Source organism: Mauremys mutica, chromosome 1 (assembly GCF_020497125.1).
Source record: "Mauremys mutica isolate MM-2020 ecotype Southern chromosome 1, ASM2049712v1, whole genome shotgun sequence".
In the NCBI taxonomy this organism is placed as follows: Eukaryota; Metazoa; Chordata; order Testudines; family Geoemydidae; genus Mauremys; species Mauremys mutica.
Window position 1 is genome coordinate 162,787,036 of NC_059072.1, and position 27,903 is coordinate 162,814,938.

The 27,903-nt window shown below is 45.6% G+C and overlaps 1 protein-coding gene across 3 annotated transcripts in view; it reads left to right on the plus strand.

Moving 5' to 3' along the window:
* Window positions 1-4,407: 4,407 nt before the first annotated feature.
* Window positions 4,408-27,903, plus strand: part of LOC123361638 (cell surface glycoprotein CD200 receptor 1-A-like) — a 29,183-nt gene continuing 5,687 nt past the window's right edge. For all 3 annotated transcript variants that reach the window (XM_045001676.1, XM_045001679.1, XM_045001677.1), the window contains exons 1-4: window positions 4,408-4,852; window positions 21,183-21,296; window positions 24,970-25,284; window positions 27,149-27,388. In XM_045001676.1, the coding sequence (XP_044857611.1) occupies window positions 4,765-4,852; window positions 21,183-21,296; window positions 24,970-25,284; window positions 27,149-27,388 (757 nt within the window). In that variant the 5' untranslated portion in view covers window positions 4,408-4,764. The remainder of the gene's footprint in view (window positions 4,853-21,182; window positions 21,297-24,969; window positions 25,285-27,148; window positions 27,389-27,903) is intronic.

Here is a 27,903-nt window from a genome sequence, read left to right on the forward strand (position 1 = left end):
AGATGGAATCACGGGAGTGGGGCTGCAGGTGAAGATTCAGGAACATTGGCAGAGCTGTGTGGAGAGCCCAGAACGGGAATAGCTGCAGGGCTGCAGGTCAGGATTGTTGTCGAAGAAGTTTGTACAGCATCTGCCCACACAAAAAATGTCTCTATCCAATGCTTTTGTTAGTTCACTTTTATGACCACACCCAACAAACCCATCAAATTCATCTAGTTTTTTACTGGGTGGGGGGAGGGAGAAAGAGTTTAAAGATGAAAAAAAGTTATTTAGTAAGATCAAAGGTGGAAAAAACTATCAATAATGGTAAGTCTCTGATGCAAATCATCAAGAAACAGGAAATTTCCTATTAAGCCTAATGCTCCAACTCTATTAGTGTCTGTAGGGGAGTTAAAGGTTCTTTAAATAGACATATCATGGTGAGTAATGCACAATGCACTGGACTGTAAATGCAGCCTTCTTGCCAAAGGCCAGAACCATTCATTTCATTGATGGGACGTTGTGTGTGTTCTGTGCAGTCAGGTGAGAGTATCAATAGTGCAGAGACCAGCATCCTTGATTGATGAGACTTTTCGCATGTATCTATTTAAGTCCAGATTACCTGGTGGCATCATCACTCATTGGGGTCTCAAGGCCCAGGACTCTGGGATGCTGTGGTTGACACAATAGGCCAGATCCTCAGAAGTCAGTGGAACTCTACGCCAATTTACACTAACTGAGGATCTGACAAAATAACCACCTGTCAATATTCAGGCTATATTAAGTAGTAATTTTACTCTCAAAAAATTATTTTCTATCTATACTTCGATAGTTACAACCTATCTTCCCAAATCCTGCAGCTGCACTGTACATTGAACTAGTTATTATGATACGTTCTGTTGGCAGGAAAGGCTTAAGCCTGAGCAAAACCACTTCAAACGGAGCTGATCACTGACTGTGCATCTCTCAGACAATGTCTGATGATACTGTAATAAATAGACAGTGGATCTAAAGTAACCCACATTAAAAACCACAATGGAGAACCCATACTTCAGCTACGAGAACAGACAAGAGCTGGCTTGAGATTGACAACGTGACAAGTCTGCATTCCATTTCAAAGAAATGGTCCTGGTGTTGACTCTTTGCTGTAGTGCTATGGTAAAACCATGCAACCCCACAGAACATGTGCCCTCTGAGGCCTCTTAGGACTATTCAGTGCATGTGATTATACTGCTGTCAGGACTGTACTGTTGTCTGAAGAGATGCTGTCAGAGGAAATCATCACTACCCTCTCTCTCTGAGATTGTCTCCTCCCTTGGCTTCAGAAACAGTCAGCTCTGGTGTTCTTCCTCCCTCTCCAACTGCTTCATCAGTATCTCCACTGGGGGATCTTCCTCCTCCCTTTTGTTCTCTCTTGGTGACCTTCAGGCCTCAGTCCTTGGCCCTCTTCTTTTCTCCCCTCTGCACTACCCAGAGGTAACCTCATGCAGTCTCCTGGCTTCAGTTACTACCTTTAGCAGAGCGGGCTCTCAGGTCTAGCTCAGCACCCTCCCCTCCCCTCCCCCTCTTCGTCCAGACTCTTCTTGGATAATGCACATGCCACCAGCTCAAATTCAACCCCATGAAATCCAAACTCCTCCCATTTCCTGCCAGACTTTTCCCTCTTCTTCCCCATTCCCTAGCCCAGCTGCCAACTCCTCCAATCTCTGCCTTGTCTTATGCATCACAATCAACTCCCCACTCCCACCCTTCTTGTTTCCCCACATTCATGCTGTCAATAAATCCTCTCAACTTTCCCCTCTGCCCAATCTCCAAATTCCATCCGTCCTCTTCCATCCAACTTATCCAGGCTCTGATCCTCTCTCACCTTGATGTCTACACCCTCCTCCTCGCTGGCCTCCCAGATCTACCGCCCTCCTCACCACCTCTGTAAAAGAGACCAAACTCCTCCAGTGTATCAGATATGCCAGTCTCTGGTTGAGAAAAGACAAAGGCATCTCCATTCTCTGGGGTGCAGAATCAAGAGAAAACATAAGTCCATCCTTAATCATTTTGTGTTTTGGTTCCCAGGCCTTTTGTTTATAGGACAGGTTTTTTTACAAGAAAAAAAAGAGTTCCAAAGCCCAGCAGACTCACTGCCTCTGAGCTCTCTGGCCTAACACCCTTGCTGTGAACCCCCTGGCTGAGCTCCCAGGCCTCTCCCAGAAAAGATCAGCAGGTTCCATAGCTCTGAAATGGCAGGTCAACAATGTCCACCTGCCAAACGAGTCCAGTTGTTTAACTCTGGTTGTCCTGGATAAACCCCTACAGTAAACGCAAGGGTGGCAGGGTTTCTGTCTGTGTGTCAATGTGGGGTGGGATGCTGTTGACCCGGAAGGGTTCCTCCCTTGGCCCCCGCCCCCACAGGGTCACTACATCCCACCCCACCCTTCAATTCACCCAAAGCATTTCCACAAAATCATCTGCCTTGCCTGCCTCTGTGTCCATGTCTGGCTCCTCTTCAAGTCCCCTGGGCTTCTGCATCAAATTCAAGCTCCTTTTCCTTCATGAACAAGGCTCAGTACAACTTAGATCTTCCCTAACTCTCTTTCCACCCTGGTCTCTTAATGTGTCTCCAATCAACCACCCCCTTCCTGTCCCTCTCCCACTCTCTGAGATAATCATGTTATCTGCTCACATGCATTAGTGGTTTCTAGATTAATGGTAATCACTCGGGAAATAGGCCTGAACAGCAGTGGGGGAAGCTCAGTGAAAACCTCTGCTCAATGCACTGGGGAGGTCTAAAAAGCAAACAAAATGTTCAAACGTATAAGAGATGGAATGGAAAATATTATAAAACAATGGTATGTCCTCCTATGCAGTACTGTGCTCAGTTCTAGCCCCCAGAGGATACAGCAGAATTAGAAAATGGGACAGAGGCAGATGGCAAAAATCATTAGAGAATTATGTGTGAAGAAAGACTGGGGCTGTTTACTTCAAAGGAGATGAGCAAGATGGAATATAATAGAGGTACCTGTATACAAAATAACAAATGGTATAGTTAAAGCACATTGAGTGTTTCTATTTACCTTCTCTCATATTACTAGCGCAAGGAGCATTCAATTAAATTACATTTAAAACTAATATGAAGAAACATTTGTTAATATAACACAGTTTACCCATGGAACTCATTGCCACGGGATATTATTTGTGGCCAAGGACACAGGACTAGACCTTTTTATGGGTACTGAGAACATCCACAATAACACTGGGCAGGATAAAAAAAATTACAAGTGAGATAAACTGTCATGCTGCCAAGCCTAAACTACCCCTCACTGGCAAAGATTAGGAAGAAACTGCCTCTAGGATAATCCATAATTGTGCATTATGGGATTTCTTGCATCTTCTTCTGAAGCAGTTAGTACCAGACACTGTCAGGATGGTGGACTAGATGGACCACTGGACTGATCTGTTATGGCAGTTCTTATGCTCCCTGCTCTTTTCTCTATGCAAATCTGACACCTGGACCCCACTCCCTGGTCTGATCTGGCCTGCCTCCGCCTCTCCTCCCTTCAATAGGCCCCCAACTTTTCCCAGGAGGCCTATAAACCCTGATTCTACTAGCCAAGCGGTGTTAAAGTAACCACAAAAACACATACCAAAGTCATGGGCCTAACAAAACACATGCTGGCCTCTCTGCTCAGTCTGCTGTTAGTTACAACGGTTACTCCTTTTTGGCTGTCATTCTGGATTTTAATTATTTTGGGTTATCCATTTGGCCAGCTAGAAGCCCCGGCACTTCTGTGGGCCCAGAGAGTTCTGCATGTGAGATGCTGTCGGCTTATGAGAGAAGTAGCCAACCCTGAACCTGACCTGGAAGGGCCCGTGAGGAAGAGGAGAGATGGGGCCATTGTCCGAGCAAAAAGAAAAATCTTTCAGCTGTGGAGACGGGCTAGAAATTGGTGGGGGAGGCAGCTGCCAAGCTTGGAAAACTAAAGAACTTTGGTCCAAAGGTAAGTAAAAAATAGAAGTTCCCCCGCTTCATTCTACATTCTCTCCTCTGAGGTCTGAGCGGGCCTCATTGTTTAAGAGCAGGATTGAGGCCCTGATTCTAACAGGGAGAGAGCACCTCCTGGGGGCAGTTGTTAAAAGAGATCTTTTAGAATGGAAGCTCTTCAAGGACCAAACTTTTCTTGTTTGTGGAATGCTGAGTGCACTGTTTTTTAGTAACAGAGATAGTCTATCTCCTAGAACTGGAAGGGACCCTGAAGGGTCATTGAGTCCAGCCCCTTGTCTTCACTAGCAGGACCAAGTACTGATTTTGCCCCCTCAAGGATTGAACTCACAACTATGGGTTTAGCAGGTTAATGCTCAAACCATTGAGCTATCCCTCTCCTCTCTAACACCCCCTCATTAATATTTCCTCTCTGACAGTAAGTCCAGGCTTGAAGACTATGCTTCATTTTTACTCCATTCTGAGCTCTGCTGTGGAGATTATCTTCACGCATCAGCACTGCAAGGAGAGCCAATGAACGGAAGGCACAGCTGCTCAATCTGTTTCCTCAATGTTTGCTTTGGCTCTCAGCACAGGAAGCCTAGTGTCATGAAAAGGCAGAAGAAGGAGCCTCTCCACCTCCAAGGAGCTAATCAGTCAGGAGCAGGCAGCGTTGGAGTGGAGGAGAGGTGGGGAAGTGGAAGAGGGAACAGAGACACTGGCTGGCAACCACACACTGTCACAGAGGGAAGCTCCCCACATCTGCAGCTGGGCTTAAACAGGATGGATAGAGCGAGTGAGTTGTGTGAGCAATGAAAGCAAAAGCTGACATGAATTGTGTTGGGAAGACTTTTTGTGCCTTCGTTCTGCTCACTGTCACTGTGGCCATGGTAACAATGGGTAAGTTGGACTTCTCTTTGGGACCAAGCAGCTGCTATGGATAGAGGCAAGGGGAATGTGCTAGGATGTTTCCTTCATGTAAGTGCTGTACTTATCAGTGCTGCTTTCATTAAAGGACACAGTTGATTATGTATTGTTTCTGGCATGTTAGACCTACTCTTCATCCACTACATCTGCCTGTGATCACCAGGCCTGTTGTCGCTAGGCATGTGCCATGTATCTGGTTTACTTAGCAACTGGGACTGATTCACAGTTAACAACATTATCAGCTGCCAGAAGACTCTTTCCTGTGTCTTTAAATTCCTGTCATCTGGGGAGGCTGATTTATTTAACAGACTATAGATCACACAGGGAATGGTGTGTGCAGCCCCATCTGTGAACCCAGAGTCTTAGCCGTGTGTGTGTGTGTCTCTCTCTCTCTCTCTTTTCTGGGTTTGGTTAGGAAGGCTGGCGATAGTTCCCCCGGGGTAGGGTGGAGGTCATACGTTTCATTCTGAGACCTGGTGGGAGATCCTATTAGGGAGTGACAAGCAGCCCTGAGGGTCCATTCTGTGGAGAGCTGGTGGGAGTTTTACCATGAGGAACACCTGTCAGAGTTTGATCAAAAACAGCTTCTCTAGTGAAATCAGTATCATCTAAGGCGATGCTCCCTAACCTTTTAGGGCAGAGGTCTCAGTTTTATTAGCCTTTTAGCTGCCCCAGCTACTGTCCACCAGCTCCCATTCACCTGTATTTGCAGCGCTCATGATCTTCCAAGCCCTACTCTTGTGAGTGTCAGGCACATCCCTTGGGCTCACCACAGAAGCTCATCACTAAAGCAGGGAGAGGCAGTCTCATGCACCAGTCACAAAACCCTGAAGTGTTAATGCTAAGTACACATACTGGCAATGAGGAACTGGTCTAATGTGCTGAGCTGTTCAAACACAGGCTTCAAAGATAGGTCTCAATTCTCTAGTGCCTTCCACCAGAGGAGTTTAAAACATTTACAACCATTGTTTAATTCAGCCTCAGCACCCCTGAGAGGTAGGTTAGTACCTCGTCCCCATTTTACAGATGGAAATACTGAGACACAGGAGTGTTAAACAGCTCGCCCAAGGTATAACAGTGATCTCATGGCAGAGTTAGGAGTAAAACCCCAGGATCTTAAATACAGCTAGTCAAGAAATGAGGATTTTTTTCTAGGAAAATTTTGACATAAAAGAAAAACATTCTTTTTTTTCATTAAAAACCTGAAAACCTCTCAGCCACAACCCAAACCTTCTCAGCCAGAAGGTCTTTGAATTTTATTTTATTTTTTTTTGTGTGACAAAAAGATTAAATTTTCTATGGAAGGCAGATAAGTTTTCACAAAAACAATTGTTTAATCAAAACCCAAATTTTCCACAGAAAAACAGGAGACAGAAAATTTCCCAGCAGTGCCTACACTTGAGTGCTCTGTCCACCAGACCACGCTGCTTCCTTCCCTGCATAAGGTTGAAGGCAGGAGGCTGCCTCAAAGCATGTAGTAAAACCAAGGCAACTCCTCTCCAGTTCCTCCATTCTGGCCTCCACTCCCTCACAGGCCACAGGCTTAGTGGCATAGGTGGGCCCAGTGCATGTACACCCATCATGGACACATCTGTCCCCACGGAGTACCAAAGTTATTGGGAGCCCAGTGTCCCAGACAGTTTCTGGGGGCCAGGAGTGGCTGTAAAAATGAAATGATGACATTTGAAAAATTGGGCACTTTACAGGCTCAGCCAGTCCTTAACTACATGAACCTTTTCCTTAGATTTCCTACTGCTGCACTATCAACTGTGCTGCTGCACTAGTTTTAGTGACATGGGAAGCACTAGCTTAGACAAGGTGCAGATGATTTAAAAGCTATGGTGTCTAGTCCTTCTCTGAGCTGTGTTAGATCAGTGGTTTTCAAACTGCGGGTTGCGGGTCACGGAATGGAAGACACTGGGTCGCGGAAGCTCTGGTCAGTACCGCTGACCAGGCCATTAAAAGTCCTGTTGGTGGTGCTACCCAGCTAAGGCAGGCTAGTTCCTACCTGTTCTGACACTGCGCTGCACCCTGGAAGTGGCCAGCAGCAGGTCCAGCTCCTAGGCGCGGGGGCTCCAGGGTTCCCAGACAATGGGAGCTGGGGGGGGCAGTGTCTGCGGGCAAGAGCCACGCGGAGCCGCTTGTGTACCTCCGCCTAGGAGCCGGACTCGCTGCTGGCCCCTTCCGGGGCACAACACGGTCCGCGGTGCCAGGCCAGGCTGGAAACCTACCTTAGCACCCCTGCTGCGCAACTGACTGGGAGCCACCTGAGGTAAGCCTGCACCCCAATCCTCTGCCCCAGCCCAGAGCCCCTCCCACACCGCTCATCCTCGGTTCCATTGGGTTGCGGGCATCAATAATTTTCTTCAACTGAGTTGCCAGAAAAAAAGTTGAAAACCACTGTGTTAGATGACACGTCATTTAAAATGCTGGTGGCCAGGGGAGCTGGAACAATTTGTATAGTGGGGGTGTTGAGAGCCATTGAACCACCCTGTAAACCCTGTATAGGATGGAAACCACTTCCAGCCACTGGGTGCAGCCACACCTCAGGCACCCCTCGTTCCAGCGCCTATGTTGGTGGCTGGTCTATACTAGTGATTGCACCATTGCAGGCACCAGAGCTGCAGTAGTGGGAAACTGTAAGAAAAGTGCCAGTGTAGAGATGGCCTCAGTAACTTTCCTTACTGGGTTAAGCAGTGGAACACCCCAAATGTCTGCATATGAACATCAAGGGATGAGTGAGCAGTGAGGGGAGGTGCTCCATGGGGAATTCTTTTAAGGCTGATGCAGCAAATTTCTATTCCTACTGGACCGCAGGAATTGCCATTCTGGATGAGACCAGTGGTCCATCTATGCCGTTGGCAGTGGCCTGTGACAGTTGATTCAGAGGACGCTGCAAGAAACCATAATTGGCAGTTACGGGGCCTGATTCACCACTGAGTTACTCCAGCTTTACAGACCATAATCAGTAAAATCAGTAGTGTCACACCAGTGTGAAAGTGGAATAAAACTGTACACTAGCATAAAAGTGGAGTAACTCAGGTGTGAATGGAGCTCATGGAGCGACCTGCCCGTAGTGGGCATACATTTGCATACATAGCTTCTATCTGAACCTTGACTACAATGAGTGATCGTCTTTCCTTAATACAGACTGTGTATTCTTGTTCTTTGGTGTATGTTTCCCTGCCCCCTCTAACACTTCCTACCTCCTGCAGTCATGCCATCCTCCCAGCCGCCTGCTCTCATTCATATTGGAACTCTACTCCTGGTTTAAGACTTCACAGGATAGAGGAAATATTTTGATAAACTGCCTTGGTCTTCATCCCACTCTTGCTTTAGTGCCTCCTTTCTTTATTGCACTGGCACCCTGATGTTTATTTTAACACTGAAAATGTAACACATTAAAGGGGGGAAACCATTTGATTATTTTTCTTACCCAACCATTTAAATACTGTTCTGTATTTTTTTAAAATCATCGGAGACTTTTTCAGATGATTTCACCCCCCCCCGCAAATTCTTTAAAGGCAGATTCTGTTTTAGAACTTCAGAGTTGACATTTACATCGTCCTGACCAAGGACTGTTGTGCTTGAATGAGTCTCATTTTGAAACCCCGGCAGCAGTAAGAAGGTTTGAAAATAGCATCCTGACCACATACAATATTGTATTTTCTTTAACTCTGACATACGAGTGTGGATGTACACACTACTGAAAACTCCCCGCTGTTATTTTTTGTTTTTGAAGCTGTGATCATTCACATGTACAGGGAGACGCAGACCTTGCCTTATATAGTTTACAGTTTAGGGGCCAGATCCTCAGCTGGTGTAAACTTTTAACTCCATTGATTTTAATTCAGGGATGATGATTTACACCCATTGAGGACCAGCCCTATGTGTTGTGCAGAATGAACGATTCCAACCCGTGACACTATGCTGGCTGTCTGGATGCCAGACCCATGTTAAAGTGGGGCCGCAATCCTTTTTTCTTTTAGGCTGTGTCTAGATTAAAACATAGTCACCCTTTCCTAGTCTAGACACGGCCTGAGGGTTGAGTTATGTGCTTCTTACATTGCTGAAGTATCACTGGAACACTGCCCAATAAGTGAGTTTTCAGGGAGGAGCTGAAGAGGAGCAGGAAGATTCTTTGGTGCCCAAGTAGAGAGAGGGAATTCCAGGCATTTGGGGTGGCATGGAAGAAGATGTAAAGACAAGAGGAGTGTTTAGGGGTGAGGTTTGGGCAGGTAAAAGGGAATGAGAAGGTAACAGGAAGAAATAAGAGCTGTGTTTAGCCTAGAAGATGAAAACAAGGAGTTTGGATTTACATGAATTATTTAGCGTTGTCAGTGGGCTCAGCCTGGTACAATACATATAGCTGAAGCCATTCCTTGGCCTGCAGAGTTTACAGCCTAACGATAAACACATCACAGACAGGCCACAACGAGGAAACCAGAGGTGGGGATGACTTTGTGGGGGATGACTTAGTACTTTATCAGTAATGACGAGAAGAAGCCATCTGGGGTGGGGGAGGGATTCACCCAGAGGAGTGACATGGTAACAGTGGCAGAAGCGGCAGATGATTGTGAGGGAATGAAAGGAGAAGCTGGGAAATGAGAAAGCAGGAAGTTTGTGTAATGGAAGCAAGAGATGACTAAATAAAGTAGGGTTAGCATGATAGAGATGGGGCGGGGAGCATGGATTTAGAGAAGTTGTCAGAGAATCAAGAGCCTGGATGTGGTGGTGGGAATGGGGAGCAGACGGTGACACCAAGGTATGAGTCCACACTGTCCTTATTTGTGTGTGATTCCCTTCAGCAAGCAATGGAACCCTTAACCTCCTATATCTCACAGCTGCAGGGAAATCTCCCCAACACACTAACTTGTGTTTTCTACTAGTAAAATACTATTCTTACAACTGAAAGGAACGGGCTGGTGTTCAGAAGATAAGTGTGTTTCACAAAGACTTTGGGCCACGATCATTCCTGGTGTAACTCCATTCACTGCCATCGAGTTATACCAGGGATCTGTTAAGTTGTCTGTCTTTTATGTTTTCCCACCCCAGCTTTGCTTAATGTCACAGATACACAGTGACAGAGTATAGATACAGAAAAAAGATTATTCATATTCAGCATATTACACCTGGCCTCTTTCAAGCAGCAAGTATTGCCCCTTGAATTGTATCATACTGTGACTCACGTAACATTCATTCCAGGATGCAATCAGTTATCGGCTTGTGGTGTATCAATTGTAAGTTTGTTATACCACTAATTTGAATATGTTATAATCGGTTGCATGTGGGGCCATGCACAGAAAAGTTAAAGAGGGTTGTTGCTGCAGGAAATCAGTGTACAACAAGACTATCTCTGAGCAAAGTCGTCAATCTCTTTAGAGGGCAAAATCTCTTAAAAAGCTTCAGTTTCTTAAAGAGGCAATTAAAGAAATTAAGTAGTCTAAGGGCATGAGATAAAAGTTCAGTCATGGATGTAAAACTGAGTTTCACCAATTTGAAATCTACTCAGCATGAAAAGAGTCTTTTCAGGTTCTATACCTGCCCCCAAGACCCCCTGTGGTTTTACAATCATATTTTCCTATTGTTAAAAATGTTTCTCTCCTCTTGCTCTGTGAAAGATTCAAAGAAACAGGAGAAGATGACTAAGTCACTGATTGTAGATGAGAAGCAGTGAAACTGACTATACCCAAAGTGCTGTCAAATGCACAACGTAAACAAATGAAAAAAAGGAGAGAAAAATATTTTTCCCCAATCGCTTTCAGTTACCGTAATCTTAGGTTTTGCACGTGGTAGCTGACAAATTTTCAAGATATACATATGACTTCTAAATTGACTGTCTCTCTTTGAAAAAAAAAACCCCCAAAGGGGGGAAATGGCCCATTTTAAACAAGAAAAGGTGTAAATAGTGGGGTGCCCTAAAAACCTATACTAGGACCAGTGCTATGGAACCTTGTTTAACATTTAAGGGCTGGCATATTGTTGAACAGAGAAGTGGTAATATTTAGAGATGGTTCAGTAATATTCAGGTGAGTCAAAGTTAGAGAATATTGAGGAACTTGAGAGGTTTGGAGATCAGGGCTTAGACTGGAGTTGGGGAAGTGGCGGTATTCTTCCAAGCTCCACCAAAACATAAGCTCCACCCACATGAGTCTCCATAATGAAACACTGCTCACACTAGATTCTGTGCACAAAATATGATTGTGCAGCTCTCTGAGCTGCACTAGATTGGTCTCCTTGAGCTTGACTTCCCCTCAGTGGGTCCCATAGGCTCTGCTAAGCTCCTGGGGCTAGGCTTCTTCTGACTGAGCAAAAAAAAAAAGAAAAAGTGGTGCTATCTCCCAAACGTCACTGACATGTGGCACAAAAATGAGAAATCGCTCACAGTAAGTTATGATCCCCTGTCTCCTTTTTCACTCAGGGAATGAAATAGTTGACGTTTAAATTATCATCCCTGAGCGAATGCCTCACTGAGATGAACAGGACACTTCACACCTCTCAGACCCGTTGTTCAAGGCTCTCTGCAGACATCTTTGTATTGATTATACAGGGTCTGAGGTAAGGTGTGAATTTACACCACAATTGTTATACTGGTATGGCTCCCCATTTGGACACTCGTATTCTGGAATAAGAACGTGTTTTTCTGGTATAACTTAAAACACTTCCAAAATGACATAAGGTAAACTGGGAAAAGTCACCTTTATTCTGTAATAAAAGTGTCTATACAGGGAGTAATACCATTATATATAGACCAGTCTAGTTTTGCCACTCAATTTCCCTGTGTAGACAAGCCTTAAATTCACATTTTTTAAGGTTTTCTCTGCAACCATATCAGCTATAGACTTACTCATTTTTTCAAATGAAAGCTGAGATTCTGGAAGACAAGATACCAGCTTCAGAGAGGTAACCGTATGGCGTAGGCCTATGGTATGCACTGGCTGTTTCTAAGCTTTTATCTAAGGATAAAAATGTTTGCGGAATATAAACCCTCATGCATCAGGACATAAAATAATCAGTAATTGCCTAGAGGAATCCTCAGCAGCCCCTTTAGAGCTGCTTTAAGGTCCTGGCAGCACAAAGGCACCTTAGCATATCTGCCCCAGTGATGGGTCTGAACCAAAACCACTTCAAATCTGAACATCCCCAACTATGGGAAAAGTTTATGGCTGACAAACTGGGAGGAGAATAAGGCTGAGGACAATTTCCATTTAGAGACAACCATTTATCCTGAGGGATCTCAAAGCATTTTATAAACGATATACACACAGGAATCACTTCACACAACACTGAAGTATGGCCACCTCTGGGGCAAAAATAGCAAGCGGTTAGCAATACCCAATACAACTTCACTACAGTTTGGGACAGAAAGTGAAGAAGAATCCCACATCCAACTGAAACTCTGGGGAGAATTTAGGGATGCAGAATTGGAATCTGGCCAACATCACTCCCTGGTAGGCTATAGCACCCTGGGTCTTTTTTATAGGCCTCTCATCTAAATGTGGACCAGGCCCAATCCTACTTAGCGTGTGAGATATAAGATTTAGCCCCATCCCATTTGAAACGAGCAGAATTTACATCTTTAGACTCAGCGTAATGCAACATTTCGCTCCATTCTGTGATAAGAGGGAGAAGAAATCACCCTTGAGCACTTCTTCCTGGTGTTAGATACACACCATTTCCCTACTGTGATGCTCTGGAGGAGAATGAAGATGGCTGTAGGCTGGACAAAGGTATCCAAATCTTTTACCAAACCCCACCTTCTCCCTTAGGGTATGTCTACACTTAAAACGCTACAGCAGTGCTGCTGAAGCACTTCAGTGTAGACACTCACTATGGCGACAGGAGGGGTTCTCTTGTAACTGTAGTTAATCCACCACACCAAGATGCAGTAGCTAGGTCGATCTAGTTATCTCAACACCGGGGGTTAGGTCGGCATAGCCTCGTCTCTCAGGGGGTGTGGATTTTTCACACCCCTGTGACATAACTATGCCGATATAAGTTCCCTGTGTGGACCAGTCCCCAGGTTCTCTCCAGCTCAGAGATAGAACACAACCATCATGGGGAAAACAAGCCACACGTTAGCTGTTTCCTGAGAAACAGTTAATGGGGCTCTGACATTAGATAACGACCTGTGCTGCTAATAATACTTTGCACTTCTTCAGCAACTTTAATCAGAGGCCTTCAAACCACGTTATTAACATGAATTAATTATACTTCACAATATGCCTCTGAGGTAGACATTACCTCCATTTTATGGATGGGGAAACACAGGCACAAAGCTCATGCTTCTAGCATCATACATTATATCAGTGACAGAACTAGGAATAAAGACCCTGATTTGTATTTTCCCTAAGGCCTCTTTGCCCCACTCTGGCAGTTAAAGACAAAGCACATTATTGAATTTACACCTAATTTAAGGTCCATACTAGAGTGGTGGAAACTGGTCTAGTGGACATGAGGCTCAGGCCCAGAATGGTTTAGATTCCTGCTTAAACTATCCTGCCCAGCTAAAAGCCTCCTCCTTAAAACAGGATAAAGGGGAATTCAAAGCCACCCTACAACTTTGATGTAAACCTAAAAAAGAAGATTTTACACAAACACACTTCAGCAGCTTTCAAGTTGACTGATGTGACTTCTGGATTGTGAGTGACTTGTACCTGACTCATTCCTGGCCATTTGTAATAGAAGCTGATGGAAAGGTGTAGCAGAAAGCAGCACCTCTTTCACTTCTTCTTCCTTTCTTGCCACTGGTGATGTACAGCCATTATGTTGGAGAAACTGTACCATAAGAGAGGAGGGTCCACTAGGCCAGTAAACTGGTTTCACACTTATTTCTCAAGAAGGGTGCACAAGAGTGTCACTGTCATGCAGTGAAAGCAGCCCAGCCATCGCCGCCCACTTGCACTCTTAGATTTGCTTAGTCATGTTTAGACGAGGCCAGTGGAATTGATGATGTGGCCTGACGTGCTGATGCGCCTGACAAAGATAAGTCAGGCAAGGAAGCTCTTTGTTCTCCATTTCATTTTAAGAAACTTTCACAGAACTAAAATCAAGAACCCAGCATGAGACATTCAGCCTCTCGTTTCCTCTTCTGATGACTTTGTCTGAATTAGAAACAACCACTCCAAAAGAGTCTTTTCCTGAAATTCACTTACTCAGACAATTTGCATATATTTAAAAATAAAATGAAACAAAAAACAACAAAACCCCCATCTCAGTCCTAGTGCAGTGTTTGTGTAGTGAGAATGCTGTAGTCAATTTCATCAAATGGGCAAAGATTTGTAGCAGTGATTTTTTTTCTGTATACATTTAAAAATAAATACAGAACGGGCACCAGAAAATTATGTTATACTTAGGATTTTCATCTTCAAAATATTTTTAAACATGAACTAATTAATCCTAACAGCTCGCCTTAGAGGGAAGATAAGTATTATCCCCTTTTGGGTATGTCTACACTACGAAATTAGGTCGATTTTATAGAAGTCGATTTTTAGAAATTGATTTTATACAGTCAATTGTGTATGTCCCCACTAAGTGCATTTAGTCAGCGGAGTGCGTCCTCACTACTGTGGCTAGCATCAAGTCACGGAGCGGTGCACTGTGGGAAGCTATCCCACAGTTCCCGCAGTCTCTGCTGCCCATTGGAATTATGGGTTAAACTCCCAATGTCTGATGGGCAAAAACATTGTTGCAGGTGGTTTTGGGTACATGTCGTCACTCTCCCCTCATCCCTCCCTCCCTTTCTCCCTCCGTGAAAGCAACTACAGACAATCATTTCACGCCTTTTTGCCTGGGTTACCCCTGCAGATGCCATAGCACGGCAAGCATGGAGCCCGCTCAGCTCACTGCTGCTGTTGCGAGCACTGTAAACACCTCACACATTATACTGCAGTATGTGCAGAACCTGGCTAAGAGACGGCAGCACAAGGATGATTGTGATGAGGACATGGACACAGACGTTCCTGAAAGCACAGGCTGTGGCAATTGGGACATCATGGCGGCAGCGGGGGCTGGTTGATACAGTGGAACGCCGATTCTGGGCCCAGCAAATAAGCACAGACTGGTGGGACTGCATAGTGCTGCAGGTATGGGATAATTCCCAGTAGCTGCGAAAGTTTTGCATGCGTAAGGCCACTTTCCTGGAACTCTGTGAGTTGCTTTCCCCTGCCCTGAAGCAGAGGAATATCAAGATGAGAGCTGCCCTGACTGGTGAGACGCGAGTGGCGATAGCACTGTGGAAGCTTGCAACGGCTGACTGCTACTGGTCAGTCAGGAATCAATTTGGAATGGGCAAATCTACTGTGGGGACTGCTGTGATTCAAGTAGCCAACGCAATCACTGACATTTTGCTATCAAGGGCAGTGACTCTGGGAAATGTGAAGGTCATAGTGGATGGCTTTGCTGCAATGGGGTTCCCTAACTGTGGTGGGGCGATAGACAGAACGCATATCCCTATCTTGGCATCGGACCACCTTGCCAACCAATACATAAACTGCAAGGGGTCCTTCTCAATGGTGCAAGCACTGGTGGATCACAAGGGATGTTTCACCGACATCAATGTGGGATGGCCGGGAAAGGTGCATGAGGCTCACATCTTTAGGAACGCCAAGCTGTTTGAGCAGCTGCAAGAAGGGACTTACTTCCCAGACCAGAAAATTACTGTTGGGGATGTTGAAATGCCAATAGTTATCCTTGGGGACCCAGCCTACCCCTTGCTCCCATGGCTCATGAAGCCATACACAGGCAGCCTGGACAGTAGTAAGGAGCTGTTCCACTATAGGCTGAGCAAATGCAGAATGGTGGTAGAATGTGTCTTTGGACATTTAAAAGTTTGCTGGCGCTGTTTGCTGACTAGGTTAGACCTCAGCACAACCAATATTCCCATTGTTATTACTGATTGCTGTGTGCTCCATAATGAGAGTAAAGGGGAGATGTTTATGGCAGGTGAGCGGTTGAGGCAAATCGCGTGGCTGCCAGTTTTGAACAGCCAGACACCAGGTCGATTAGAAGAGCACAGGTGGGCACACTGCACATCAGAGAGGCTTTGAAAACCAGTTTCATCACTGGACAGGCTACGGTGTGACAGTTGTGTGTGTGTCTCCTTTATGCGAACCCACCCACTTTGTTGATTTTAACTCCCTGTAAGCCAACCACCCTACCCGCTTCAATCACAGCAGGCAAAGGAAATAAAGTCAGTATTGTTTTGAAACAATGCATTCTTCCTTTATTAATTTACAAAAAGAGAGATAACTGATAAGGTAGCCTGGGTGGGGTTGGGGAGGAGGGAAGAACTAGGCCACATTGCTTATTGTAGCCACACTACAAATCAAAACTGTTTGAATGACAGCCTTCTGTTGCTTGGGCCATCCTCTGGAGTGCAGTGACTGGGTGCCCGGAGCCCCTCATCCCACCCAGCGTTCTTGGGCGTCTGGGTGAGGAGGCTATGGAACTTGGGGAGGAGGGCAAATGGTTGTACAGTGGATGCAGCGGCGGTCTGTGCTCTTGCTGGCTTTCCTGTAGCTCCACCAGATACCTGAGCATGTACATTTGCTCCCCCATTAGCTTCAGCATTGCATCCTGCCTCTTCTCATCGCGCTCACTTAATGCTTTCCTGGACTCTGCCACTGAATGCCTCCATGCATTCACCTGTGCCCTATCAGTGCGGGAGGACTGCATGAGCTCGGAAAACATGTCATCGCGAGTGCGTTTTTTTGGTCTTCTAATCTGCGATAACCTCAAGGACGGAGATGATATGGGGAGCATAGAAACATTTGCGGGGGGATAAAAAGGGAGAGTAAAATTTAAGATGATACATTTCTGAGAATAAAAGGGAGACTCTTTCACAGTGAATCAAGCAATTCACAGCAGACAGCACATGTGCTTTAGGTACAAGGTCACATTTTGCCTTTTATATTGAGCGCCTGCCAGTATGGTGACACATCACACACGGCTGGGCAACAGAATTTGGTTTCCAGGCAGCCATAGTAAGTCAAAGGTTTGGTTTCTAACACCTTCATAACATGTGGGGATGTTTTCAAAATGCAGCGCCCTTCTTTCCCATAGCAAGCAATGCTGGTTGGGTTTGCCATTTAAAAGGAGGGGCTGCGGTTTTCGGGTGGATGTGATGCACACATCTCCTCCCACCCCTTCACGTGGCTATTAGGGATGATCCCTTCACCCCTCTTGTCACCGCGAGGCTATTCTCAGGGATGATCCCTTTTAGCCAAGCGCAAACAGCCCAACATGAACAGGGTCCTTTTACTGTTCCCTTACAAAAATTCCCCTATTTCAACCAGGTGACCATAAATGATATCACTCTCCTGAAGCTAACAGAAAGATATAGACCAAATGTTGCTTGAATGAGACCAAAATCCAGGACCATTCGCTGCCATGCCTCGTGCTGCAATGATTCCAGACTACTTGCTACTGGCTTGGCGTGGTAAAGTGTCCTACCGTGGAGGACGAAATAAGGCTGCCCTCCCCAGAAACTTTCTGCAAAGGCTGTCAGAGTACCTCCAGGAGAGCTTCATGGAGATGTCCCTGAAGGATTCCCGCTCCATCCCCAGACACGTCAACAGACTTTTCCAGTAGCTGTACTGGCCACAAATGCATCCCAAGTCTTCAGGGCATTAAACATTATTGCTTTTAAACCCTGTACTGTAGTTACAAATGTGCACTCACCAGAGAGGCCTTCTCCACCTTCAGGGTTGGGGGATCCCATCTTGGGAAGGTATTGGCTCCAGGGTGATGAAAAGATCCTGGCTGCTGGGGAGAATGGATTCACCGCTTGCCTGCTGCGCATTCTCCTCCTCCTCCTCTTCCTCATCCACAAAATCCTCCTCCATGTTGTGTGAGACTCCCTCCTTGCAGGTGTCCACGGACAGTGGTGGGGTAGTGGTAGGGTCCCCCCCCAGAACACCCTGCAGCTGATCATAGAAGCGGCGTGTATGGGGCTCTGACCCAGAGCGATCGTTTGTCTCCTTTGTTTTTTAGTAGGCTTGCCTGAGCTTCTTGACTTTCATGCGACACTGCTGTGTGTCCCTGTTGTAGCCTCTGTCCATCTTGCCCTGTGCGATTTTGGCATATATATTAGCATTTCCTCTTTTTGATCGGAGTTCTGCCTGCACAGATTCTTCTCCCCATACAGCAATCAGATCCAGTGTCTCCCATTCGCTCCATGCTGGAGCTTGTTTGCGATTCTGGGGGGACTGCATGGTCACCTGAGCTGCTGAGCTCACCACGCTGACCAAACAGGAAATTAAATTCAAAAGTTCCCAGGGCTTTTCCTGTGTACCTGGCTAGTGCATCGGAGTTGAAAGTGCTATCCAGAGTGGTCACATTGGAGCACTCTGGGATAGTTCCCGGAGGCCAATAACGTCAATTTTTGTCCGCACTACCCCAAATTTGACCCAGCAAGGTCGATTTTAGCGCTACTCCCCTTGCTGGGGAGGAGTACAGAAATCGATTTTAACAGCCCTTTAGGTCGATGGAACGGAGTTGTTTGTGTAGACGCATTCATTATAAAACCGACCTAACATGGCTAAATTCAACCTAACCCTGTAGTGTAGACCAGGGCTTTGTCAGTAAAGGCGGGACATGGGAAGCCCCAAAGAAATACGTCATCCGCTATATCCTCCACGGTCACCAATAAAATCTGTGAGAGTTACAGATTTGTTTGTTGCTGTCTGAGCTGAAGTAACAAGGATATATTGTAGGCAGGGAGCAGTTGCAGCTGCATCTGTCCCCAGGACCGGCAGGATGTGGTTTTATCTCGGGAATTTTCTGTTCTGCACCTTCAGGTTATATATTGTGACTCTTCTCCAAACATTGAGAAAAGGCAAGAGCATGTGGGTGTGTGTAATCGGGTAAAAATGAAATGAACTGTATTCACTTTGCAAGTTACAAATCACTCCCAAAGGATTTTAGTTTGAGAAAAAGAAAGAAGTGGTCCTAATTAGATAGCTTATTTCTCTGAGTCTTTAACCACAAAAGAGTTTACTGTGAACAGCATTACATAGGATAATGGCAAGAGTTTAGCCATCATGATAAAAGGTGAAGCCAGCTATAGTTTTTTCCACAGTCTAATAATAATGGCTTAATATAATAAATAATAATACTTTGCACTCACTTAGCCCTTTGTTCTAAAAAAACACCCCTCATGACTATTGATGAATTAAGCCACACAGTGTCCCGTGGAGATGAGTACAGTAACTCCTAACATAACATCACCCCGGTTAACGTTGTTACGTTGATGATCTATTAGTAACAAGCTCATTTAAAGTTGCGCAATATGCCCTTATAACGTCATTTGGCATCCGCCTGCTTTGTCCACTGCTCGCAGGATCCTCTGGAAGAGCAGCCTCTCCTTGTAGGGATTAGAGCCACGGGGGCCAGCAGCCCCCCCATCAGCTCCCCTAAATTCCCTGTAAGGTATGTTGCTCGGCAGCTGCCCAGCAGCACTTCAGCTCTGCCTAGCAGCACTTCAGCTGTCCCTTCCCCCACTAAAAGAACAGGAGTACTTGTGGCACCTTAGAGACTAACACATTTATTTGAGCATAAGCTTTTGTGGGCTACAGCCCACTTCTTTGGATGCACAGAATGGAACATATAATGAGGAGATGTATATACACATACAGAAAGCATGAAAAGGTGGGAGTTGTCTTACCAACTCTGAGAGGCCATTTAAGTAAGAGAAAAAAACGTTTGAAGTGATAATCAAGATAGCCCAGTACAGAAAGTTTGATAAGAAGTGTGAGAATACTTACAAGGAGAGATAGATTCAATGTTTGTAATGGCTCAGCCATTCCCAGTTCCTATTTAAGCCTAAGTTGATTGTATCCAGTTTGCCATCCTGCTCCTGCCCTGCCCTCTGCCTTGGAGCTGCTCCCCGGAGCTTCCTGCTTGCTGGGGGAGGGGGAGAGAGGGGTGCTGATATCAGGGTGCCCCCCATGCTCCATACCCCCTCTCCACAAAGCAGAGGAGGGGGACAAGGCTCAGGGAGAAAATGGAAGGAGCTTGCTGAAAGCTGTTGCTTCCTGTCTGAACTGGCTGATCTGCTTACAAGGGCAACATACTTGAAGTGGGGTCAGTGTACTTAAAGGGGCAATGCACGTCTCTCTCTCACTCATGCACGCACCCCCCAGCACTTTGGAAAGTCAGCACCAGTGCATCCGTCATGTGCTGTTAGGAGGAGGGAGTGATGCGCTCCAGCTGGATAGTGTGGGCTCATCATCATGTTCAGTTTTTGCAGGGAAGTGTTTGCAGCTACTGCCCTGCATCTATTGTGTTTCCTCCCTCCTGCCTCAGTCCATACTGCCTTGTAGAGTGTGAGGCTAAATTAACAACAGCGCATTAACCCGTGAGGGCTCAGCCGAGTGCTAGTTCATCATTTAGCAACAAGGCATTCCCTGGGAAATATCCCTCCCTCTGACTCCACCACCTCAACCAAGCTTCACAATCATTCATTGCTGTGTATAAGCTTAAACTGTTTGTTTAAACCTGTTTAAAACTTATACCGTATATGTATATAATGTCTTTTGTCTGGTGAAAAAAAATTCCCTGGAACCTAACCCCCACCCCCACCCCCATTTACATTAATTCTTATGGGGAAATTGCATTTGCTTAACACCGTTTTGCATAAAGTTGCATTTTTCAGGAACATAACTACGTTAAGTGAGGAGTTACTGTATTTTCCACACTTTAAGGCCATATCTACACTAAGGGGACTATAGTGGCACAGCTGTGGTGCTGTAGCTATACTGGCATAACCCCAGAGGGTAGATGCAGCCTACAGCAATGGAAGGGGGTTTTCCCTAGCTGTAGAAACACCACCTCCCTGAGCAAAGGTAGCTAGGTCAATGGAAGCATTCTTCTGTCAACCTAGCTGCACCTACACCAGAAGTTAGGTTGGCATAGCGACAGCACTCAAGAATATGGATTTTTCACACCGCTGAGCACTGCAGCTATGTCTGCTTAAATATAAAGTGTAGCCCAGACCCAGGCCTAAGAAGTAGAGATACATAAAAGGACTAAGAGATGTGCCCAGGGTCAGAGATGAAGTCTTTAGCAGAGTCAGGATTAGAACCCCCAGAGTCATGCCGCCTTGTCCTCTGCACGATATCATATTCCCACTCAGCTCTCCATTGCAACAATGCTCGCTGTGTGTGAAGCATCTTTTTAGCCATTTTGAACAGATCGTGAAGAGGTTGATTGTCAGCAACCATCTGGGTAGAGACTCTTTTTGTTCCTCTCTGAGTTAGTGAGCTAATTTGAAAGTTATACTCCTATTTTTCCTTATACAAAGGTTCTCAGGCAAGAAATTCCACCGGATCTGATACTGAGCCCTGCGAAGAAAACAATTCAAGCGCTTGCAAGAAGCAAGATTTCCGGAGTGCACAAAGTCCAAACCTCCCTAATGGTAATGTACTTCCTGACCGAATGGCCATCACTGAGTGGTGAGGAAAGAGAGGGTGGCCTGGTGCCGCACAGTACTGGCATAACTCAGAGCACTGAGACATCCATCACCCTGTGAGAGATTGGGAAGGAGAAGTTAACCCTGTACTTGGGGATGAAACCTCCCCAAAAATCTCATTATTATTAATCATTATTTGTATTATGGTAGCACCGAGGTGCCCCGGTCATGGAGCAGGGCCTCACCATGCTAAGCGCTGGACAAACACAGAACAAAGAGACAGTCCCTGCCCCAAGAAGTTTAAAATCGAAGTGAATAGTTTTGCATGGAGAATCTTCATGGGGTGAGAGAATGGGCTCCACAGGTTTTAAGGCTCTATAGGTAGGCCTGCAGCCTGCTGGATCCATACTATACAAGGGATGGGTTTGGTTAGAGATCCACGACTAGACTCCTCCTTCCACTGGCAGGCCACTAACTCACACCTAAAGCCCCCCAGCCCAGGGGTTAGTGTGCTGTCAGTAGCCTCCCAATGAAGGCTTTCTGTGGCACAGTAGAACCACATAAGTTCCTCTGCCTCTCAGGGGTATGCCTCCATCAATGGAAAAATGTGTCCCCGGCTGCTATATGGAAACCAAAGGCATTGGGGAGGGTGAGACTAGGGTGACCAGATGTCCTGATTTTATAGAGACAGTCCCAATATTTGGGGCTTTTTCTTACATGGATGCCTATTACCCCCTACCCTCTGTCCCGATTTTTCACACTTGCTATCTGGTCACTCTAGGTGAGACATGCCACTGCCCCTATGCCACTGGGGGTTACACTGCGTCACCTGGTGCTATAGAGGTTTGGAATAACCCAAAACGATGGTGATTGTCAGGCCCCTGGAGGATAAACAGAAGTGACCAGGATTTAACCCTAGGGATAAGAGCCACTTTGTCACAAGTTCAGGCTGAAGGGATTTCCATTTTCACATAGGTGGGGTAGGTCATCAACTCAGTGTCCTCATATTAGTCTCCTGTCAGCAAAGAATCATAGACCCATTAGGTTAGAAGGGACCTCAAGGGTCATCTATTCTCACCCCTGCCAAGATGCAGCATTTGATGTACTAAACCATTCAAGACAGCTGGCCATCCAGCCTCCTTTGGAAAACCGCCAGCGAGGGAGGAAGCACGTGCCTGGGGAGGCACATGCTGAGAGGCGGCATTCTGTCCATTCTTGGGGCGGCACAGTCCGGGCGGCTTTTTTTTTTTTTTTTTGCTTGGGTGGCAAAAATGGTAGAGCCAGCCCTGGTTTCCACAACCTCCTTAGGTCTTGTGAATAGTTCCAATGGAACTACTCAAGCTTAAAGCTAAGCATGTGCTTAAAGGCTTAGCTGAATCAGGGCCATTGTGAAAGGACTGAACCCCCACATTTATACATCACTGTGTCACATTTGGTAGTAGCAAGGAGTGCAGTGCCGAACGGCAAGTGCAATTCATCATTTCCAGGTGACCTCAAACAAGCAATTATGCCTCACTGCAGGCATACACCTCCTCCCCAGGGTCTCTATGGAGGAGCTTGCCAATCAGAGGCTCTCCCCACCCCCCAAGCAGAAAAGAACATGTGGTTATGAGCCTGATCACAGAAGCACATAAGATGGTCACCAAGGCAGACAGGAAGTGGAGTTCATGCCCCTACACCGTTTCTAAGGTCTTGTCTACACCGGCATTTTCCAGGAAATCTCCTCATGTCATATTGCCACCATTGCAGTTCTATTAGTGATAGCAACAGCAAGAGTTGAACTGTAGAGTGGCTGAACTGAAAAATGAAAAGTAAAATTCTTTGTGTTTCAAACCCCCACTGATTTTTTTCCCTCATCAAAATGAAAAATATATATATATTTTTTAAAATGGTGTGGGTCAAATGAAAACTAAACAGTTCATTTCTAAATGAAATGTCAAAACAAAACATTTAGACTTTTTTGGAAAAAAAAATCATTTTTTATTTAGCCAAAACTATTTGACCCAAATTCACAAATAATGTTGGTTGCCTGGCAACCACATTTTCTAGCAAATTTAGTATTTATCAAACAAAGTTTCCCCAACTCTTGTCTGTTCCTGTTCTGACCAGGGTTAAATGACACGGTAAAATATGCCTATGGCCTATCTGCACTAGCGCTCACACCATTTTACTACTGGCAATAGTACAATAGTAAGTAATTTCCCAAGAAAAAATGTAGATTAGATAAGACCTAAACATTGTGTAGCTCACTGAGGACCCAGAATAAAAGTTTCATCTTCTGTAATGCAGTAAATGCATCCAGAAAAGTAATTTAGGGACCTAAACAGGTTGAAATTGTCCTTTTAATTAGTGTTGACGTTTTTGTGGTAGACTTAAGTGGACATAATATTTATAGTCTAATACGTTTTCTGTTACTTGGTGATGCTGATGATTCAGCCATGAAAATAAGTTGTACTGGACTTCATATGGATTTTATATCCAGAATAGTAACTCTAAAAGGAGATGGGAGGAGGGGAGTTCCCTATTTGTTCTCAGCAATCACAGCACAAATTTGCTCAGCTTAGCAGTCATAGGATTTTTCTAACTGCCAGCTCCAGTAGTTTCACCTGGGATCTGAAAATGCAGCTTTGTTTCTCTTACTCCACCATCGATACTAAAGACTATTTCACTGGAACTTAACTGAGAGTTTTGTCAATGCTCAGTGAGGCACAATAGACTCCAGCTCACTCTCATGTGTCTGTATGGGCTTTGCGAGCCTAACAGGAATAAAAAGTAAACTCTTGACAAGATAAATATCAAATACAAATATTCAAATTTGGTTTTCAATAAAATCAATGTAAATCTGGCATAACACAACTAAAATCAAAGGACCTAATTCAGATTTACTCCAGTGTAGTAGGGCAGAATTTGGCCTCAGGAGGGTAGAAGAAGAAAAATATGTTGAATAGAAACTATTTTCAACCTGGACTGTTTTTCCAGGAGAACTGCATCTACATTAGGGCTTACACTGGCATAGCTATCTTGGTAAAAAAAATAATCACACCCCTATCTGACGTAGCTACCCCAATATAGTTTTACGTGTAGACCAATCTTTAGCATACAGCTCCTGCAAGGATTTTCTGATTCTGCTGAGTTCCAGCTATTCCAAAATGACAGCTTAACTTAACTCCCATTGTGGACTGAGCAGCAGGAAGTGGCTCAGAAATGTCTAACTTTTCCTGATTTGGGCTTACATCAAGGGCAGTACAAAACAGACACACTACTAATGTTACTCTCCCCATCATTCATTTGTCTCATGATTGCTGCAAAAGCAAGAAGAAAAAAAGAAAGTTACCCCAGGAGCTCCTCCAATATAGCTGTGCCCTGCATCTCAGTCAGGCTCCACTCCGCAATAACGTCTTTATACTGAAACTTGGCAGTGATTGCAGTAGGTAAGAGGTTTTGTGGAGTATGGGAGCAGAGAGGTTAATCCTATGGACTGTTGCCAAAACCAAATGTCAGATTATTGATCACTGTTTAAAGCTATGGATACAAGGAGATGGATGGGTCTAATATCTGCAGAAGTGGGATTTTACTATGGAATATTATATAACACTAGAGATGTTACCCCCAGAGCTCCAAGGTTATGACATTCTAGGTGATCTTTTCAAGTGTCCTTCTCTTCCTACATCTTTTCTAGATAACATCAGGGTGTCTAAAATAGCTGGTTCCAGCGTTAATCTGGCCTGTGATAATGTTTCAAGGGCGGATCTGGTATCAGTAATATGGAAGATAAGACCAAGGACTGGAAATCACTGCACACTGGCATACAGAATGGATCTGAACAAGACAGACAGAACAAACTGCAGTGAGAGAATGGATTGGAAATCTAGCCCTGAAACTGATCATGCACTTTGGATACGGCAAGTGACACTCACAGATGAGGGATGTTATATCTGTGAAACTGCAACTGGTGGTGGAAATTTGAATCGAATCTACACTCTGACTGTATTAAGTAAGTAACAGGTTCTGACGTTCTTAATTGTCTACACGACCAGATTCATGCCTGGCACATAAACCTCCCCTCCTCGTAGAATGCTGAGAATAAAGGCTCAGAGAACTCCAAAAACTAAGGAGTTCAGGATGTCTCCTGGGTTAATCCCCTTATGTGCATTCATTCTGGTCTCTCCTCACATCCAACTTCTTTACATTCTGGTCCTGCTTTCCCCCCACAAACCTTTCCCCTGGTTTCTATGGCTGGACAGGTTGGCCATGAGCTATTTTCCTAGCTGATGTTAACATCAATCTCTGGCTATTTGGTAGAGCGGCTTCTGTACAAACACCCCCAGCCCAAACCATCCCCCCATGAAACTGCTCTTCAAAGGTTAATTTGGGCCCAGATCCTGATGAGTATTTAGACTCCCAGCTGCCACTGATTTCAATGGCTGTTAGGAGCCTGAATACCTTTGAGGATCTGGCCCTTAGTGCTTGTGAGAAATTCCAGCATGACAGTTCTGGAGACTGAAATCCTCTCTCCACAGAACATGTGTAGCAAACAAGTCAATGCACCTTAAACCCTACTTAGTGAGGCCACTTTTAGGAATAACGATGGCTCAGTCCCCCCATGTTCAATTGTTCTTTGATCTCTCTTCTGAGACTGGATGCCCATTGGCGAGTGTAAACCAAGTCTGTTAGCACAAGGACAGAGATCAGCTCAGTTCACCTACAGTGGATAGTAATGACTTTCAATTACTGCAAACCTGATCTGGTTTAGAACTGATCAGCTACAAGTAAAAGGCTAATGGAGCCTATTACCAACCCCCTGGGACATCCAGTTCTTCCTATGTTACCCCTGTAACATTTTCTGCCATAAAGAGGCTATTTGCTAGGAACATTATTAGTGCATTATCTTGTGCACAGCAAAGGAGAACGACCGTGGTGACCCACCTGACACGAGGGCAGTAACTAGATCAGAATACTGACAGTTGCCCAGATAATTTTGGGAAGACTATATTAAATGATATAACCATAAGAATTTACTACTGCAAAATTGACTAAAACAGAGGGGAAGAGAGAGACAAAGACACACCAAGGATAAAAAATATACACATACCCGTGTTAACTACTACCGGAGATCAGCAGCAGACGACACAAAATGTAGATCAGGATCCAGAGCTGAACTTTGTGGATACGGGGTTTTGGATTTAGACCCATTTCTACACACCATCCCTGAGAAAACTCACACGAGTGGGGGAGACTGTTAGGAGTCATGACAGGAGACAATGCCGTGGAACCTGGGTGACAGAGGAGCTCCTGGTCCCAGCCACTCACTTTGTGGGGTTGAGCTGGGAAACTTTGTCGTCAAAACAGTTGAAGGAAAGGGCCTATGGAATGCACCTTTGCTTATTGCGGTTCCCAGCCTTCCTCCTCTCGCTGTTTTTCCTAGTTCCCACTTCAGCCCTCAACATTCTCTGGTTCTGAAGTGATACAGGTTCTTTTCTTTTGTTTATGTTCCAACTTGACAGTAGTGGGTGTATGAGAGCTTATATGTCTCAAACTGAACCCGGATAAACTGCCATGTGAGGAGAGGGTACTTCATTTCCCCAAAGCCGTGTCTCGGGATATTATCTATGGTAGTCCAAATGGTACACCTAAGGTTTTCACTCACCCTCTTATCCAAGGGGTACCCCTATTTCAAGAGCTGTAAGGACTCCGCGTTATCTATTTTGCTGTAGCAGATGTTTGCTATTTATTGCAATACTGTCTTCAGTCCCATTCTCCTCTTTCTGTGATGTTCTTCTGGTGTAGGAATAAGGAAAGTTGCCATCCCATGTGCAGCCAACTAACTTCAACTCTTTCCCCTTTCTCCTGTCCTGCAGTCCCTCCTGAAGTGACCTTGACCTGTGACAGTAATGGGACCGCTGTGTGCAAGGCAGCTGCAGGGAAACCAGCTGCACAGATCTCTTGGGACCCAAACGGAGAACCCAGGACTGAGCTTGAAAATCACACAGATGGGACAGTGACCGTGCTCAGTACATACAGCCCCAAAGAGACCAGTATAACCTGCCTGGTCTCTCATCCAGCTCGAAACACGAGCCAATCCAAGGAATGCCCATCAGGTAACAGAACACACATAGGCGTGCGCAGCACATTTCATTATGGTGTGCACCCAGGGAGCCCCACTCTAGCCCCGCCCCTGCCCTGCCCCCATCCACTTCCTCCTACTTCCGACCCCCTGACTGTCCACCTCAGAATCCCCAATCCTCCCTGCTCCTTGTCCCCTGACTACCCCCTTCTGGGACCCCTGCCTCTAACTGCCCCCCAGGACCCCACCCCCTATCTAAGCCTCCCTGCTCCTTGTCCCCTGACTGCCCCCTAGGATCCTACCCCCTACCTCTCCCCTGACTTCCCTGAACCTTATCCACACCCCTGCCCCCAGACAGATTCCTGGGACTTATCCAACCTCCCCCCCGAGGACCCCCAGAACTCCCAACCCATACAACACCCCCCTGCTCCCTGCCTGCGCCCAACCCCTCTCCACACCTCTGCCTCCTGACATGCCCCCCCCCAAGAACTCCCGACTCATCCAACCACCCCCCCAGCTCCTTGTCCCCTGACCACCCCCCACCCTAAC